This window comes from Anolis carolinensis, chromosome 6, assembly GCF_035594765.1.
Source record: "Anolis carolinensis isolate JA03-04 chromosome 6, rAnoCar3.1.pri, whole genome shotgun sequence".
NCBI classification, from domain to species: Eukaryota; Metazoa; Chordata; class Lepidosauria; order Squamata; family Dactyloidae; genus Anolis; species Anolis carolinensis.
Window position 1 is genome coordinate 93,450,615 of NC_085846.1, and position 17,464 is coordinate 93,468,078.

Sequence of the window (17,464 nt, forward strand, 5' to 3'; positions counted from 1 at the left end):
AGTCCCAAACACATGGAGAGCCTCAGGTTGTGAAGGCCCGATTTAGTCTAGTTGCCAAAATGTATTAAATAGACGCTAATTGTCAGAATTAAATCCAAAAAATGCTGCTGTGGAAAACTGCCCTATACAAATTAATGCAATTGAGTTCTAGTGAAAGACACACACATTTACTTCCTAATATTTCTATGGAAGGATACCAGGGATCTCCTTCTTATGTTCTTAAACCCATTTTGAACCAAGGCATCTAAATCTCCAACTCTCAGCAGCCAAAATATAGAATATAGAAAGCAGAGGCATGCAAGGTGAAGAGACAGCACATCAAAGATAGGAAAGAGAGGAAAGAAGAAAAGCATATACCTGCAAAGAATCTTGGTTTTCAGAATGACTAACAGGAGTATAGTCATGAAGAGAAGAGCTGTGAAGAATACTCATGGAAGCTGAACTCACCATGGAATTCCCATGTCTTCTATTACTACTGCCAGCTTCTTGGGTTTCTGTTCAACAACAAGGAATTTGTATTAAAATCAATTTGAGAAATTGACTTTTTATTTAATTCAGAAAATGTATACCCCCATTCCTTTTAAATCCATAGGGGTTTGGTTTCTTTATTTTTTGCTTCTTTCATCTGAACAGTCATCTTGCCATGGACTAGCAAATGACCTAAAATACTGAAGAAAATGTGGAACAGCCAATGTACTTCAGGTGACGCTGAATATGTTTTGAGCATTTCTGCACCAAACACGTTTGTTGTTAACTGTCAGAACACTCCCTAGACATATTCCCTGTGGCATGATTCATATTTTAAACCTACTGACTAGGTTCATGGTAAATATGTATTCCTCAGGTCATTTTAAGGTAATGTGGAAGATTTCAGCCTGTGCGCCTGGAAAGCCACTGCCAGAATACACAATATTGGATCAGAGATAGACACAGTGTGATATAAGGCCACTTTCTAGAGTACTGACATAAGCACTTCAATAATGTGTGTACATCAGAATCCAAGACATCTCCTCAAAGTGAATATACTCTTATTGTGTGAAAATAGAGAAGAGCTGCAAACAGAAACCTAGCCCAATGGTTACATAACTTCTTTTCCAGACACATCTTTTTATATTTTGGAACAATGTAAGCTTCATTATTTAGATGCAACAGAATTCCAAATAAGAATCACAGAGATCCCGTGATGCTACAATCCTCTTTGCAGTCCCAATTACTTTGCTAATTCCCAAAACAATCTTTTATTATTTCAATACTATATGGTACGTTTTCCCTTAAAATATTTTATTTCATTCTAAAGATCTCAAGATTTAAGCAAAATGGATCCCTGCTCTGAAGTTGTCCCAAACACATGTAAATGTCTCCACGTTCTGTTAAGCTAAATATTGTAATTCCCCTCCCAACAATAACAGGTTTGTGGCTTTAAAGAAACTCCACTAATGTATACATTTTGTGAAATAAGGGATGTGTCTAGCTCAGGCATGGGCAAACTTCGGTCCTGCAGGTATTTTGGACTTAAAATCCCACAATTCCTACCAGTTTGCCGACTATTAGGAATTGTGGGAGTTGAAGTCCAAACACCTGGAGGGCCAAAGTTCACCCATGCCTGGCTCTAGCTAGAAGGGTAAACAAGCTCTTCTGTGCCAAACCTGACCTAGTGTGCTCTCACTGGGGTCCTCAGGGTCCGGAGCATTACTAAGCAGGCTGTGCATGTCTCCACGCCGCCGCTGCCGGTGCCTCCTCCGATACTGAAATTCAGCATATTCCTGCATAAACCAAACGTTACAAAATACAGGGGAGCATGCAATAATATTTATGGGCATAACAAACAGCGCATTTAAAGAAAAAGAATGCCTGTGATTTTATGCCTTATAAAATCACCTGTTTTCATTAAATGGAAACAGTAGCCTACACCAGGGGTGGGCAGATTTCAGAAGATAATTTTGCTTTTTAAATGGAAGTGTGGGAGCCACTCATTAGAAGATGGTGCAACAGATATATTCTCTAAATTGAAGAATTCTGAGTTGACAAAAACGCATTTCCTGTTAATCCAAACTTTATTTTATCGGCATAATTTAGAGTGGCGAGAGTCGCTGTGTTTTTCTTTTTGTTAAACAAGAACTGAGAGTCAGAAATCCTTGCTGATCTATTATAGATCACCAAGAAATCTACTAGCAGATCTAAATCTACTTTCTGCCCACCTCTGGCCTACAACCATGTAAGCTTTTTATAAATAAAAAAATACAATTCACACAAAGAATTACTAAAGAACAAATTAAGCTAATAGCTCTAAAGCAGCTCCCATCTAACAGTTTGCATTCTTCTTCTTACAAGTTTTCCTAGCCCTGTTTATTTTATTCACATTGTAATGATGTATATTTGATGTGAGTTCACATATCAGAAAATATATTGATGAATTAATGATTTTTACATGTCTCTAACATTGAAAGACTATTTGTTAGGTTCTAAACAGAAACAACGGCTCATCGTTTATCCTGTTTCCATAATACTTAAAAAGCTAATGTTTTTGAGTTATTTCTTAAGTTGAAATGGGTCTAAGATAAAAAACTAAATAGGAATTCTGTGGTATAAAGGCTATTTTAATAGGATTAAATAAACTCATAGAATATAGCTCTAGCTATGATTATTAATTCTATGGACACAATATCCCGATATTTAGAGGCAGTACATGAAGAGAGGCTCACAGCCAAAGCATCAAGTCAAAATTATTCAATGCACTAATGTAGCACGTTGACCTCAAGCAATGTGTATTGATAGTAAGCATATGTTACTTGCACTTTATATTACAATGTTCTGTTATAAACATGGCAACAAAACATCATTGGAAGAACTGGGAATAAAGCAAGCAAGCTAATTTCCCTAGAAGAAGCAAACTATACGATTTGCAAGCAAAGTGCTACCCAGCAACAATAAAGGAAATATGCAGAAAACTATGGGTGGTTGAAAGCAAGGATTCTTTCCTGATTTATGCTCAACCACTTAATGTACAAACAAAAATGGGAAAGGAAATGTTGAGGTAAAGACTTTATCTGCCATTCTCCAAGCCATGATAAGACTATTTCTGAATAGCAAAATGCTCCAATTTCAACTAATAAACAAACTTAAGGGATACTCCCAACTCCCCTTCCTCAAAGATAACACCCAAAGTATGGAAAACACATGTAAAAGTTCTAAGATGAGAAAATGCAAAATAAACCTGTTTGAATTTCTCTCTACTGAAAGAGAAAGAGACTGGGAATAAGAGTTGTAGCTGGCTGCTGGAAGGCTGTATCAGAAACCAACTCAGGAAGAACAGAAATAGGAACATTGGCTCCTGTATTATGGCAAAGCATCCCACCAAGATCAATCTTATAACATGATATCCCTTCCAAGGTAAACAAAGAAGAGGAACTGGGACCTTCCCTTGCAAGGGATGGAACAGCATTGTTCCCCTATTTAATAGACAGAGAATGTTACTTTAAACTACAGCCATCATGACTGTTTGCCTGGCAAGAAATGAAACAGAACTGATGCAGATTACACTCGGGACAGTGATTTGTCCTTTATGTACATTCCATAGGGGTATGGTCTTAATATATTTCCTTCTATTGCAAAGCAGCGAAAACGGAAATTTTACCTATACCTTGCAAACTTTGATACAGTTTGCAATGCTATTAAGAAAGCTAATCATGCAAAGTGAAATTTCGTTATTTTCATAATATGTAAGATTTTACATAATTATAAATGACAGGAATTACCTCAGGGGATGCAAATCCTAAGTATTCCCAATCCCATGTTCCACCAGCAAAGCTACAAATTAAACAGACTGTCATTGGAAAATCGCATAATTTATAAACAGCACCCACCACCACCCAATAAATTGAAAAGTAAAACAATTTTCTATTTAAACACTACTCAATGTGCTAATTTAACTACTCCCATGAAAAGAACTGTACATTTTTCAGATCTGAAACTGACAGCTTAACCAACATTTAGATTGGACCTGGTTGAATTGACAATAAAACATTACAGCTAATATGAGGAACAAACCTATACTATTGGACTTATATGCTGACTCAAATGAATTTGTACAAATCTATAGCACATAAGATGAATCCTGTTGTTTTGTCTCAACCTGTGTAGACTCCATATTAAATTCCATTGATTCAATGTGTCTGTTCTAATTGAAACTGACAATAAGATTCAGGCATATATTTAATTGGAATACATATCAAAAGCAGTGAAATATGCCCATTTTACAACATGTAGAGCACAATGATCTTTAGAGTTTCCTACCAGAGCCTCTAGTGGCTGGTTAACAATTCCCGCTACTTCATTTTGGTCAAATGCCTGGTTCTGTATATTTATACACCTATAGGCACATAACCTGGTACATTTAATACAATTTTTAAGTTAAAGAGCAAAAATATGATGCAGCTTTGGCACCTTACATGGTCAAGTTATAAAGCTACAAAACGATATCTCAGCTATGCTTCTCTGAACTTGTTCAAATTCCAAATTATGTGTATCATAACTGTTTGCTATTTCAGTTTCTGTCTTCCCAACCATCCTGTCAAGCTTTATGGAGTATACTACCCAGTACCTTACATCCGATACTTTATTACCAGAATGATGGGACATTATTTTACATTGATTTATATTTCCCTCCTTCATAACCTTCCTTTGATCCCAAACTCTCAATTTAACTAAAAATTAAATCCCTACTCTCTTCATCTATGTCAGGTACGGACAAACTTTGGCCCTCCAGGTGTTTTGGACTTCAATTCCCACAATTCCTAAAAGCCTACCAGCTGTTAGGAATTGTGGAAGTTGGAGTCCAAAGCACCTGGAGAGCCAAAGTTTGCCTAGGCCTGATAACTGAACAAGTTTGAAATGTAGGCTTACAAAGGTTGTTGGCTATCGAAGTAACTATTCTGGGTATGCAAACCTCTGCTAGGACTAGGTTACCTGCGCCTTGGAGCTTCTGGAGAATCCGCCGGAGCAACTCCTCGGGCAACGGAGGCGAGGAACTCTTGCCTCTTCTGCTGCACAAGGCAGGCAGCGCGGATGATTTTGTGACGAGGAGTACGAAGGTAAGGCCTGTTCACTTTCTGGGCAAGGTCCTCTGTTACCATTTCAAGGTCTGTCTATCATAGAAAATAAATATCCATATCAACTTTCTAGAGCTTCAAAAAGAGTAATAATTTCTAGTACTCGCCCAAGACAACACACAAAAAGTAGGCATCACTGAAAAATAAATTCTATATACATTAAACTAGAAAGTTTCTCAAAAATGAGATGCAGCAGATACCACCACAGGTACACCCTTTACCTGCATAAGTTCAAATATTTCCTTCTTTGTGCTTTTTGGTTCTAAAAAGAATCCATAGGGGTAAGAACACTTTAGGATGCGGCGGGTTTTGAGAAGTTCTTGAACAGCATCTTCAATGAACATGGTATCTGGGCATCCTCCTTCAGCTGCAAGAGAAATTCAAGGTACTGGAAATAATGTTTAGTTTTTTACCTGTTTCCATTAACAGTAGGATTTTGTCCAAACTAAGAATAACTTATTACGTATGTTTGAATAAAATTAGAGCTGAATCTAAACCTGGTACAAATGATGTTCTATCCAGCATCAGCAATGTGCTCTAGAATGCAGTTTACAAAAATGTGTTAAATAAAAAAAATTAAAAAATATTATTGTGAAGAAGCACCATGACTTCATATGGATCTTGGGGCAGTTTAACACCAATTTGCCTAATTATTTCAGTGTTCAGTCCATGAGTGTATTTACATAATGTGGGAAGATAGTAATGAGTATAAAAGGTAAAGTAAGGTAAAGGTTTTCCCCTGACGTTAAGTCTAGTCGTGACCGACTCTGGGGGTTGGTGCTCATCTCCATTTCTAAGCCGAAGAGCCGGCGTTGTCTGTAGACATCTCCAAGGTCATGTGGTCGGCATGACTGTATGGAGCGCCGTTAATGAGTATAGTGTCATATAATGCAGTTAGATTCAGTGTCAAATAATGTTTTATTATTATTTATTATTTTTCTTAGTATCCTGCTTTTCCTCTCCTCAAAGTGGCTCACAATAACAACCAATACGCTAACATTTTAAAACTAGGAATATACAAACATAAAAATACAATTATATATCAACAGTATTAAAATGATATAATGCCCTATGAATTCACCAGGCAAATTAAGCCAAGCCATAAAAATAATAATCTTGAAACGCACAAAAATAAATACAGTAGAGTCTCACTTATTCAACATAAATGGGCCAGCAGAACGTTGGATAAGTGAATATGTTGGATAATAAGGAGGGATTAAGGAAAAGCCTATTAAACATCAAATTAGGTTATGATTTTACAAATGAAGCACCAAAACATCATGTTATACAACAAATTTGACAGAAAAAGTAGTTGAATACGCAGTAATGCTACATAGTAATTACTGTATTTACGAATTTAGCACCAAAATATCACAATGTTTGGAAAACAGTGACTACAAAAATGCATTGGATAACCCAGAATGTTGGATAAGTGAGACTCTACTGTATTACAAATAATTAAATACTGAAAGGCAGACACACTATTTGAGCACTAGAAGGTATCCAGAAGTGACATACTTACGTCCACTGAGGGCTCTACTCAGTTGCTCCATTTTTTCTTTGGCTGTTTTGAGAAGGCGTAGTTCTAACTGAAAATGAAGGGAGGAAACGAAGACAAGTTATGTATTTGAGGTTTCAAACTAATAAAGCTGGAAAATAATTCTATAGAACCATTTACATCCACACCTGATAGCTGAGCTCATGATTCTTAAACCTGGTGTAATAATGCATAAATCTATCCAGTTCTTGAAATCTTTTGTGTTTCTTTTCAGCCTGGAAAATAATTGTAGGTAATAAAGAGAGGGGGTGGGGAAGCAATTCATTAGATACTTCAATGTAGTACTTAAAAGTGAAAGTTCATCTGCAATAAGCCATTACAATTGTCAACAGCAGTTGTTTTCACAAATTCCAGATACTGCTAATCAACTGTATTTGATATCACTATGTTAAATTGGTAGGCAACATCTCACTTTTGGAGCATCTTTCACCTACAAAACCCTTAACCTTTTTGGACCTTGATAATGGAAAGACAGCACAAAACAAACACAAATGCAGGTTCACCCTGCCTGAAATTTGAGGTCCTCAGCAGAGCCCCAACCAAGATGTGGGACTTCCTCCCAAGCAAAGTCAGACTTGCTCCAGCCCTGATTTTACTATCTGGCATTTTAAAGTATTTTTAAAGTGTTTTTCTAATCTAGTTTAATTCTTTCATCTTTGTATTTAATGTTTTAAACCATTGGGTATATTTTAGAATGGGAGCCAGCATGCTGCAGTGCTTTGAGCACTAAACTATGACTTTGGAGATCTGGGTTTGAATCTCTGTTCAGCCATGAAAATGCACAAGTTTGAAGAAAATGTAAAACTACCATAAGTAACTAATTTCTATTCATTCATAGTGACAGATTCAAGGACTTGGGGAGACAAAAGGAAAACCTTTCAGTTTCCTTGAAATTGGTTGCCTTCTTACCTCAGCTGTCATTTCCTTTGATTGTTCCTCTACATGCTGAATTACTTCATAGCGAGTACATCTATAATATCCTCCAGTGGAAGAACTATGCTTCTTCCATTCTTCAAGGCAAATCCAGCAGAAGTCATATTTACACTTGAAAAGAAAAAAAGAGCCAATTCTTTAAACTGATTTGTCAGATCCTTGCAATGAGATCTAGAGCACTACATCCTGATAAATTCATCATGATGTTGTCATCACACAACTACTGCAAGTCTGTTTCAGTACTGATGTTATTATTTCAAAATTGTTTTACAAACGTAAGGTTTGAATCTGAGTTCTAATATGACACTGAGAAAATATACCATGGATGATGAAGAGATTGTTCTGAGCCAGACACAAAAATGTATGATTTAAATGGCTTCTCTATATATTTCTATTCTATTATATTCGGTTTGTTGTCAATCCACTCCTTTGGGCTTCACATAAATCTACCATTTGCCAAAATATATGATCTTGTGCTTTTCTTTTCCATTTCTGGCCAAATAGCTTAACCATTGGTTTGTACCATCAAGTGCGAGGTCTGCCCAAGGGCCGCTTGTGGTCACTTGGTATCCAATTTGTTAGTTGCCATGTTTATCGGTTGTCTTTTGTTCGTGCTATATGCCTTGCCCATCTTCTTTTTGCCTCATAGATCTCATTGACCACATCGTGTACCCCGGTTCTTTGACGTAGCTCTTTGTTGCTAACTTTATCTCTTTTTGTCACGCCGCACATCCTTCTTTCCATTGTTCTCTGAGTCACTGCCAGTTTTTCCTCTTCTAACTTTGTTGTTGCCCATGTTTCAGAAGCGTATAACATTGCTGGTAAAACTGTAGAGTTGAAGATATCTGCTCTGACTTTCACTGGCAGTTTAGCATCTGTTAGAACTGCCCGGTTTCAATTAAAAGCCGTCCAAGCCACCTTGCGACTTGTCCATTCTCCATTTGCCAATTTATTCAACTGTACTTGTCCAAGATATACATATTCAGTCATTTCCTCAATTTATATCCATGTATTTCATCTCTATATATTGACAAAAGAATTAGTCCATTTATTCAGAAGCAAAAAAACCCCCATAACCCCCCAAAAACCCCCAAACGATATTTGAAAGTCATGAGTAGTATTGGGAAAAGTGTTACATCCAATAATTTGATTTTCTTTTCTCTTCATTGGCAAAATACATTCATTCAAAGCATGTTTCTGAAGCGAGGAGAATAAATGCCAAAAGTGAAGCACCCACTAATGCATTATTTGCATTCATTTAAGTAATGCAAAAAGATGATTTTTGTGGAGAGCGTGGCTGGGAAAAAGGGTTAAACACACCTTTTCTATTGCCAACAGCTGAGACTATTTACATAACAAAAAGACATGGGATTGCATTTGGCTATCATGCTTAGACTGGCCTCTAAGAGGAATAGAGGTGAAGACTGCCTCAGTGGAATCTTTATATTTAGCAAATGACCTATATGCACTTATCAAAGAGGGCTGAGAATGCTATGGATATTACAGTTACAAAAGGAAGGGTGTAATGAAAGATACTTTCTCACAAGTTGTAGCTAGTTGTGAAAAAATGACCAGTGTCTGAATTTTCGAGCGAAGGCAGTTTTTAAAAAAAGAAATAAGATGCAATTGGAAAAAGTCCCTTTTGAGAAATACAGCAACCATCTTTGTTTACCTTTGCACACTGCATATGGTTGCACCCTTCATTCTTCTGAATGGGAGACTTGCAATTGGCACATGGTTTAGAGTTGGTGAGTAACCATAAGCAGTTGGCTGCATCTTCATAAGCCTCGCTAACTCCCACAACTTTGAAGAGGGAAAAAGAGGAAAAGTTGAGATGCCACACATATTATGTTGTGTTAGAAGCAAATCATAGCTATATTTCTCAAGCCATTTAAATTATAACAAAATCAAACAGCAGAGTTGCTGCCTACCCATTCAAGTCTGCCAGTTTTTGCTTACAATTTTGGAACCATGTTTAACAAGCTTTTTACTTCTCTAAAATATACAGAGAATTAAAAAAAATCTCAAGCTCAGTTAGAAACAGTATTCTGTACAGTTTAATAAAGACAGTTGGGAACATGCTTTTCTGATCGTATTTTGTTTTTGATACTCCACAAATGCTTTAAAACAGGGACTGGGAAGAAAGGGTTGCTGACCTGTAACTATGTTTTTCCGAGTAGTCATCTGTGAAATTCGCACATGGGTTTTCCTACCCCTGTGCAGCCTGTTTGGAAACTTCCAGAAGCACTTAAGATACATTTTGGCAGTAGCCCTGGCCATACTCCCCATGGAGGTATATAGCCAGTGGGAGGGGCTACAGCCTCAGTTTCTCTGAAGTAGGACAGTAGCCAGAGGAACCAAGGCATGATGAAATAGTGAGGCGGATTGGCGGGGATGTGCAAATTTCACAGATGACCACGCGAACAAAGATGGTTACAGATAAGCAACCCTTTCTTCTTTTTCATGGTCTCTGTGAAATCTCACATATGGGAGACTAGCAAGTTACTGACCTTGGATGGCAGGAGTCATGCCACCGAAGAAAAGAGGACTGCTCTGACAAAAGCTGCATCTTTCGTGGAAAGAGCATCCAGCTTGTAATGAGCAACAAATATATGAGATGTAGACCAGGCGGCCACCCAGCAAACGTTCTCCAAAGACAAGCCCCTCAGGAAAGCTCAGGAAGTGGCCATGACCCTTGTGGAGTGGCCTCTGATCTGCGAAGGTAAGTCATGACCTGTCAACTGATAGGCCAAGCGGATAGTGGACACAATCCATGAGGACAGCTGCTGTGCTGACATTGGAAGGCCACTGGCATCCTTCCGATATTTAAGGAAAAGTCTGGGAGACTTTCTGTGCTTAGAAGTTCTGTGTGTATGCAATAAGCCAAGGCTCTCCTGACATCCAGCAGGTGAAGGGATTGCTCCAGAGAGGAAGATGGGTTCTCAAAGAATGCCAGTAGTACTATGTCATGTGACATATGGAACTTTTGAGTCAACTTTAGGTAGAAATGCTATATTGGTATGAAGGAAAACTTTATCTTTGTGAAAGCACGAATTTGGCGCATCCACGTGGAGGGCACACAGTTCGTTTGCCTGTCATGCAGAGGTGGTGGCCACAAGAATGGCTATTTTCCAAGACAGGTAAGATATGTCCATTGAGGAGAGTGGTTCGAATGGCGACTTGGACAGATGGGAGAGCATAATTTCCAGACTCCAGGCTGGTGTTGGGGAGAGTCATGAGAGGCCATGTATTCTTGTAACCCTTAAGAAAAAGTTATATCAGAGAGTTAGAGAAACAGGAGGGGTCACCAGCTTTTCTCCTGTACCATGAAATGGCTGCCAAGTCACATTTTAGAGAGAAGGAGAGTCCAGCGTCCAGTAGTGAGAGTAGGAAGTCCAGACTCATGGGAGTGGTAGCAGCTAACAGCTCAGTTCCTTTCCTTTTTAGAAAGGTAATGAAACGATTCCATTCCGAGGCAGCCTTATGCCTGATCCCAGGGAAGCTGCTCACAGAAGTAAGGGCAATGTGTGTTATTCAGTGTAGTAAATAGGTCCACGTTTGGACTGCCCCAGTGCCGAAAAATGTGAGAACCTCGTGAGGAGGCACCATTTGTGATTGGCATGAGGAGTTCTGTTTAGATGGTTGGCCAGCACATTCTCCTTTCCCAGGAGGTGAAGTATCCCCCTGGGAACACACTAGTTCCAGATGTGGAGAGTGAGAACTGGAGCGAGAGGGAGTGTGCTCCTCCTTGCCTGGTGATATAATATTTTGTTGTTGTATTGTCCATGAAGATTTGGACCATGTGTCCCTTTAGGGAGAGTTTGAATGATTGGAGAACAATTATAACAGGCTGGCGGGGCAGGTCTTGTATTGCCCTCCTCTCTAGTAAGGATCGAACATCTTCCCACAGAGACGGAGAAGGAAATGTCCTCCGTATCTGGCTGACAGCTGGTTGCCAGCTGAATTCAATGGCATACCTGTTCTGAATTACGCATAGAATCCAAGCATCGAAGGTAACGTTTTGCCAGCCAGCAGGAAAGGGTAACAGCCGTTCTTGAAATAGGGGTGCCGAGGGCGTACAGATGTAGGTATCTCTGGTTGAGGCATGCGGGTTTGCAACTGCGAATTTAAGAAGAGAAACCTTGACTGGTGAAACCTCAAACACTTGGAATGGAAGGAAACGTGAATTCAGGGGGGGCATCATGAGACACTGTAGTAGGTGTCCCACGACACAAAGCCGAGAGATGGCTAAACTTCACTTTGTGGTTGCCCTGCTGCCTTACCTTACCATGCTGGTGTCCCTTAAAAGGGAGGTTCTGCTTCCTGGTGAAAGGTGTTTTGACTTGTGCAGTAGATTGGAGTCTGCTTGTTGCTGCATTAAACAGCTTCCGGTAGAAAGGATTAGCTGGTGACCACTTTGATCTTGGCTGATAAGAAAAGTGTGCTGGGAACCCAAATTTGTGAACTTTTTGGTGCATTTTATGTGTGTGCTCCAGCTTCACGTTAGTCTCAGGGTTGAAAAGATGGATAGGTCCTCAGCAATGGCATGTCCCTCATGCCTGCGGATAGAGGTAACAGCTGCAGCTTCCCCACAGTGTCGACTATATGCAGGCAACTTGATACCAAGCGGTAATAGTCTCTCGGCCGGTACGATCACTGGAGATAGAGTGACCTTGCGATATCAGTCTGGGTTTCTCCCATGAGCGGCGAAGCTCAGACCTTGGTCCCAAGAGAGGTGGTGGAGCCAAGGAAGGGTCCAAGCCACTGTTTTCCGCTCTCACCGAGAGCTCCACAATGGGGATCAGCAGGGTGCCAGTCAGGAGCTCACCAGCCAATGGTGGGGGCTGGAAGTCTTCCGAAGCAGTTTGTGCTGCTGTGTGCATGTCCTCTAGCTCCAGTGGAAGTGTGGGGCGGAGAATTCTGGCGGCACAGGTGCTGTGGAAATAGCCACTGGCACGGTGTGGAGGCCTTTGGGAATATAGCGGCTGAGGGAGCGCTTGGCTCCCCCCTCTTCTGCTTCTCTTTTCAAAGCAGTCCAAGTTAAAACGAGGGAGAAGAGATTGTAATGGTAAGACAGCCAGGAAGAGAAGTCAGTAACAGTTCTTGGTCAAAAACCGGAGGCAAAATCTCAAATGCTAGTCTGGAGAGCAATAGAGAGATTCCTTAGCTGCTGCAAGAGCTGCAGACAAAAGGAACTAAGGCTTGTAGCCCCTCCCACTGGCTATATACCTCCACTGGGAGTGTGGGTGGGGCTACCACCAAAATGTATCCTAAGAGCTTCTAGAAGATTCCGAACTGACTGCACAGGCACAGGAAAACCCATGTGTACAATCTTACAGAGACCATGAAGAAAAACCTTGGTTCTTTAAATGTTTTGGACTCCAAATTCCAGCAGTCTCAGTTAGTATGGACAATCCTTAAGGACTGTGGGAACTGCAGTCTAAAACATTTAAAAGGTCAAGTATTTCCCTTCCTTACTTTAAAGTCTCCTTTAACCATATAACAGCTTGTGGATACCACATTAATTTCCATTTGCGAAAAGCTGCTTCAATACAACATCACATCTCGCTTATTTTGTCATAATTAAATCCCCCCCTCCAACTCTGGCCGTGATTCCAGTAGGCTGAATATGGATTTTGAATCTACCATTCCTAAACCTTGCACCCAAAGTACTCAAATTCAAAAGTTCAGCTGCCTCCAAAATGAAAACTCTAATCCTACTTTGCAAGACATTTTGTCCAGTCAGCCAAGATTAGTCCAAATCCTTTGTTGCTTATCTCTGTGTTAATAATGCCACCTCATTGCTATTTAAGTCAGCAAAACTAATTTTCGCTTTATCTCTCAGTTCACCTTTCCAGCTTGCTCATATCTGTCCAGCTCTCTGCTCTCGAAATCACACTGTTAATCTATTCCTCCTTGTGTCACCTGTTGACTTATGGTGACTCCATAATTTTCAGAGGGTTTTCTTATTCAAGGAATACTCAGATGTGGTTTTGCCAATTCCTTTCTCTAAAATATAGCAAAGAGCACCTGGTATTAATTAGCAATCCCCCATCTAACCAGAACTGATCCTGATCTGAGGTCTTTAGGGCAGGCATGGGCAAACTTGGCCCCTCCAGGTGTTTGGAACTTCAACTCCCACAATTCCTAACAGCCGGTCCAAGTTTGCCCATGCCTGCTTTAGGGTATTACAGCAAGGGTTATTTTTCTTTACAGTATATAATAATCTTATGTTACAAATAAAACAGTTTTCAAAAATTGTATGTAAAAGGATGTAATGACCATTCTTACGTTCTTCCGGTTTCATTTCCGATATCTTCTGTAGCCAGTTTTTCCATGTTTCACAATCACAAGGTTCATGTGCTTCACCCAGACACTCCCTGAACATTTGACAAAATGCAGGCTAAATTCTCATTTATAATAAACCTCAGATTAAAGAATGCAAGCTCAGCATCATGCAAGAATGCAACCAGGAAAGTTAAGTCCAGTAAGCACATTTAATTGTATAAAATGTCAATTATGTTTCGCAAACATACATAAGTATGCTTCCAAAAATGTGATGTATGGTAGAATAAGCCAGAAAGCATCTCCCAATGAAGAAAGGACAATGCAGTACATAATACCTGATAATTCTCAATTGAGGTTGAGAAAGCTTGCTGGAGTTTCAACTGAGAAAGCTTCCATCGAGAACAGAAAATTAGCAGTAATTCTCTTCTCTCAAAAATTCAGAAACTACAGAATATTTTAAGTTTTCTTAAACTAAACAACAAATCCATGGCAATAATTATATTCCTCCTGTCCCAGAACAGACAATACAGGCCAACTCAAGGCTTATTATAGACATTTGGAAGAAGAGCAAATTTATGAGTGGTCAAGACAATGGCAATGGCCAGGTGTATGCGCCTTTATTTAGTCTCCCAATGGCAGCGAAAATATTTTATATCTGATGGGAGGCATGCTCTAAAATACAAGAAGTATGTGTCTTTTTGTTGCCATGTGTCAAGCTACATGATATTTTAAAGAGCTCTGATTAGAATTAGAATAACATTCAAAATCCTATGGCTACTCTTCTATTGATTGATAATGATATAAGCATCTGCTACAATATTTAATGGTTTAGAGAGGAAATAAACTAAACTAAACACAAGACTGACTGTGAGAAGGCCAGCTGATGATGAAACAGCAAATATATCATCTCTTTTCTATTGTCCTCTTTTGTTTTTAACAGAATATGACTCCTTCGCAGGAGAGAATATAATTTTGCTAAGAGCAGCAGTCAGATTTCTGAAGCAGAAGTTACTCTGCTTCCAGATGGTGCCTGGGTGTAGATGTGTCAATATGATTTCCAGATTGATCACGACTCATTCTTTTCGTGGGAAATACAGCAAAATAGCTTCAGACATCTGCCACACATCCAACGTACAAAAAAGATAAACAACTAAATTTAGCACTATTTGAGAAATAGAATTTCATGGAAGAGCTTGCTGCATGAAACAGAATGCTAGGAGTTTTCTCGGGCTCAAATGCTGAAGGTTTTTTTTAATGCTTCTGGGGAAGGGAATTTAAAAGGAGTAAAATAGTAAATCAATAAATGGTCTACTAATCAGACAAAAGATCTGAAGCATAAATAATAGCCGACAAAGAAAGATATAATACATATACAACAAATTGCCTTGTTTCTTTCTCACAGTCACTGCTGTTCCATTCATATGTTAAGTTCCCTGAAAATAAGATGTGGAGATAACAGCTACATTTTCAAATCCACATATAGGTTTTCTGTTCTGTAAACCCAAATTATTGGAAATGTACAATAGAAATTTGGCTCTGAAATTAAGAAAAAACAGAGGATCTGGAAACTCAGCCTGATGAGACAATTAACTTTTTTTCAGTATTACTATTTTATATTATTTGATTCTACAAGCTATCAATACATCAAGCAATAAAACGCTTAGTTTTAAAAACAAAAATGACAGAATAGGAACGGAGAACTAAATAGATGTCACACTATGCATATAAGGATCTAATTAGAAATGTTAACTACTATACTGTATAGCATATAACTATCAAGTGTTTTTACCAAGCAGCTATTGTTTTAAAGCTGAGTACAAAGAAATATTACCAACCAGCAAAAAAGATGCCCTTTCCCACAATCCACAGCAGGAGCTCTTAGCAACGGGAAACTTAGGGCTTCTGAACCAGATGTATTAGATCCTTGTCTTGTTAGCCTGACTGCTCTTTCACAGCCTGGTGTAGGACACCATTTAATAGAAGGATTATTTTCAACAAAGGCCTAAAAACAAAACAAAAAGGATGTGCAAATCAGTTACCATTTGAGCTTTCTACTGACACAAAACTTCATCTTGCTATTTACAGTTTCTGCAGTTTAAAATAGGTATAGTAACTGGAATATCTAGAAAAGATAATGATCCCACATCTAATAGACAATTTTAGCAATTTGCTTTTAACAATACATAAAACTGAGTCAAAGAACTTAATACGTAATACTAAATATCACATCTAGTATTTGGAACATTACTGTATTTTTATACAAAAGATGGGAGGTATAGATAAGACCCACCAATGAGATCTTCTGCCAGGCCCTAATTCTACCATGCAAAGTTACAATATTTTATGATTCTTTGATTAAGGAAAGCATGAGATATTGGAGAGTAATGCACCTCAATTTTGGTTCAATGCTAAGAGAACTACATTATTCCTCAACCATTGTCCCAAGAGGCAATATGGTTAAAGAATTAGTAGGGTTGGGTTGAAAACATTTAAAAGTGCCTTTTAAAAATATAAACCTCTTCCTCTGATTAGCCACAGTAAATTTGCGTTCTGGTACAATAGCTACTACTACAGTCACTTCAGGTAACTACTGCCAGTGAAACAGAATAATAATAAATAATAATAAAACTTTATTTATAACCCGTCCTTGCTTCCTGAAGGGACTCAGAAAATAAATTAGATTCATACTTCTTATTTATTAAAACAGACATTTGTCTTTCTCTCTCAAAGAGCTTTTTAAAACTGGAGTTAGAGCAATCAGCTCAGACAGGTGCTTTAGCTGCATGCTGGTAATCTGACAGTTTACCTTAATATCAAACTGCAGGTAACGTTTATCCATCTCCTTGGAAACCACACTTTCTATGATCTCTACTGGAACAGGCTGAAAGCAATCATACGCTGGGCAAAAAATATTGTGGGCTTCACCCTCTTGAATTTTCATATTCAAAAATCTGTTAGATATTTGTATTGGGATTGAAAAGGATATATTAAACCCCATCAATTTTACAGAGTAAAAATTAACTTTCAAGGTTACTTTTAGAAAGATTAATATTAAGCACAGTTTGGATAAAATGGGAAGCTGTAAAGAAAAAAAATGAAAGCAACAAGTTTCAGACTAAAGTGTATTTCACAGTTGTTCTTATAGCAAATCATGCATACATTCTATCAAGGAAAAAACATTTGTGTGAGCTTTTCCAGTTTTACTCTCTGAAATGGTGATAGTTATTTTGTTGTTGTGAGATTAACATGTAATTTGGAATTTGGAACCCAAGGCACATCTGACCACTTAGTGCAAATCAGCTCTGTGTCAGCTAAACTATGGGATCCAGGTTACTGCAGGCTAAAGCTGCTTAATGCGGCCTTGAACTCCATTAACCAAAGTCACGGGTTACTCTGCTTTCATTTTGGGAATTTTCTGGTTTATATGGAAATAACCATTTAAACTGGAAATAAAACTGCATCTAGGCTAGGGTCCTAGGAATTAAACTTTCTCTATTAATCAAGATTTACTGTCTATAATGACTTTCTTTCAAATAGAAATAATATATCAAACTTATTACAAGTTGAGTAGCCTCAT

The 17,464-nt window shown here is 38.5% G+C and overlaps 1 protein-coding gene across 5 annotated transcripts in view; it reads right to left on the minus strand.

Moving 5' to 3' along the window:
- ankib1 (ankyrin repeat and IBR domain containing 1) overlaps nucleotides 1-17,464 on the minus strand; it is a 60,297-nt gene that overhangs the window by 3,987 nt on the left and 38,846 nt on the right. Inside the window, exons 8-19 of one of the 5 annotated variants that reach the window (XM_008112514.3) lie at nucleotides 16,694-16,838; nucleotides 15,723-15,889; nucleotides 13,891-13,979; nucleotides 9,272-9,402; nucleotides 7,576-7,710; nucleotides 6,795-6,881; nucleotides 6,631-6,697; nucleotides 5,330-5,475; nucleotides 4,966-5,144; nucleotides 3,756-3,807; nucleotides 1,652-1,745; nucleotides 358-494 (exon numbers count right to left, since the gene is read on the minus strand). In XM_008112514.3, the coding sequence (XP_008110721.1) occupies nucleotides 358-494; nucleotides 1,652-1,745; nucleotides 3,756-3,807; nucleotides 4,966-5,144; nucleotides 5,330-5,475; nucleotides 6,631-6,697; nucleotides 6,795-6,881; nucleotides 7,576-7,710; nucleotides 9,272-9,402; nucleotides 13,891-13,979; nucleotides 15,723-15,889; nucleotides 16,694-16,838 (1,429 nt within the window). Of the gene's footprint in view, nucleotides 1-357; nucleotides 495-1,651; nucleotides 1,764-3,755; nucleotides 3,808-4,965; nucleotides 5,145-5,329; nucleotides 5,476-6,630; nucleotides 6,698-6,794; nucleotides 6,882-7,575; nucleotides 7,711-9,271; nucleotides 9,403-13,881; nucleotides 13,980-15,722; nucleotides 15,890-16,693; nucleotides 16,839-17,464 lie in introns of all 5 variants that reach the window. The other 4 variants (XM_008112513.3, XM_008112515.3, XM_008112510.3 and 1 more) reach the window with 4 other exon arrangements.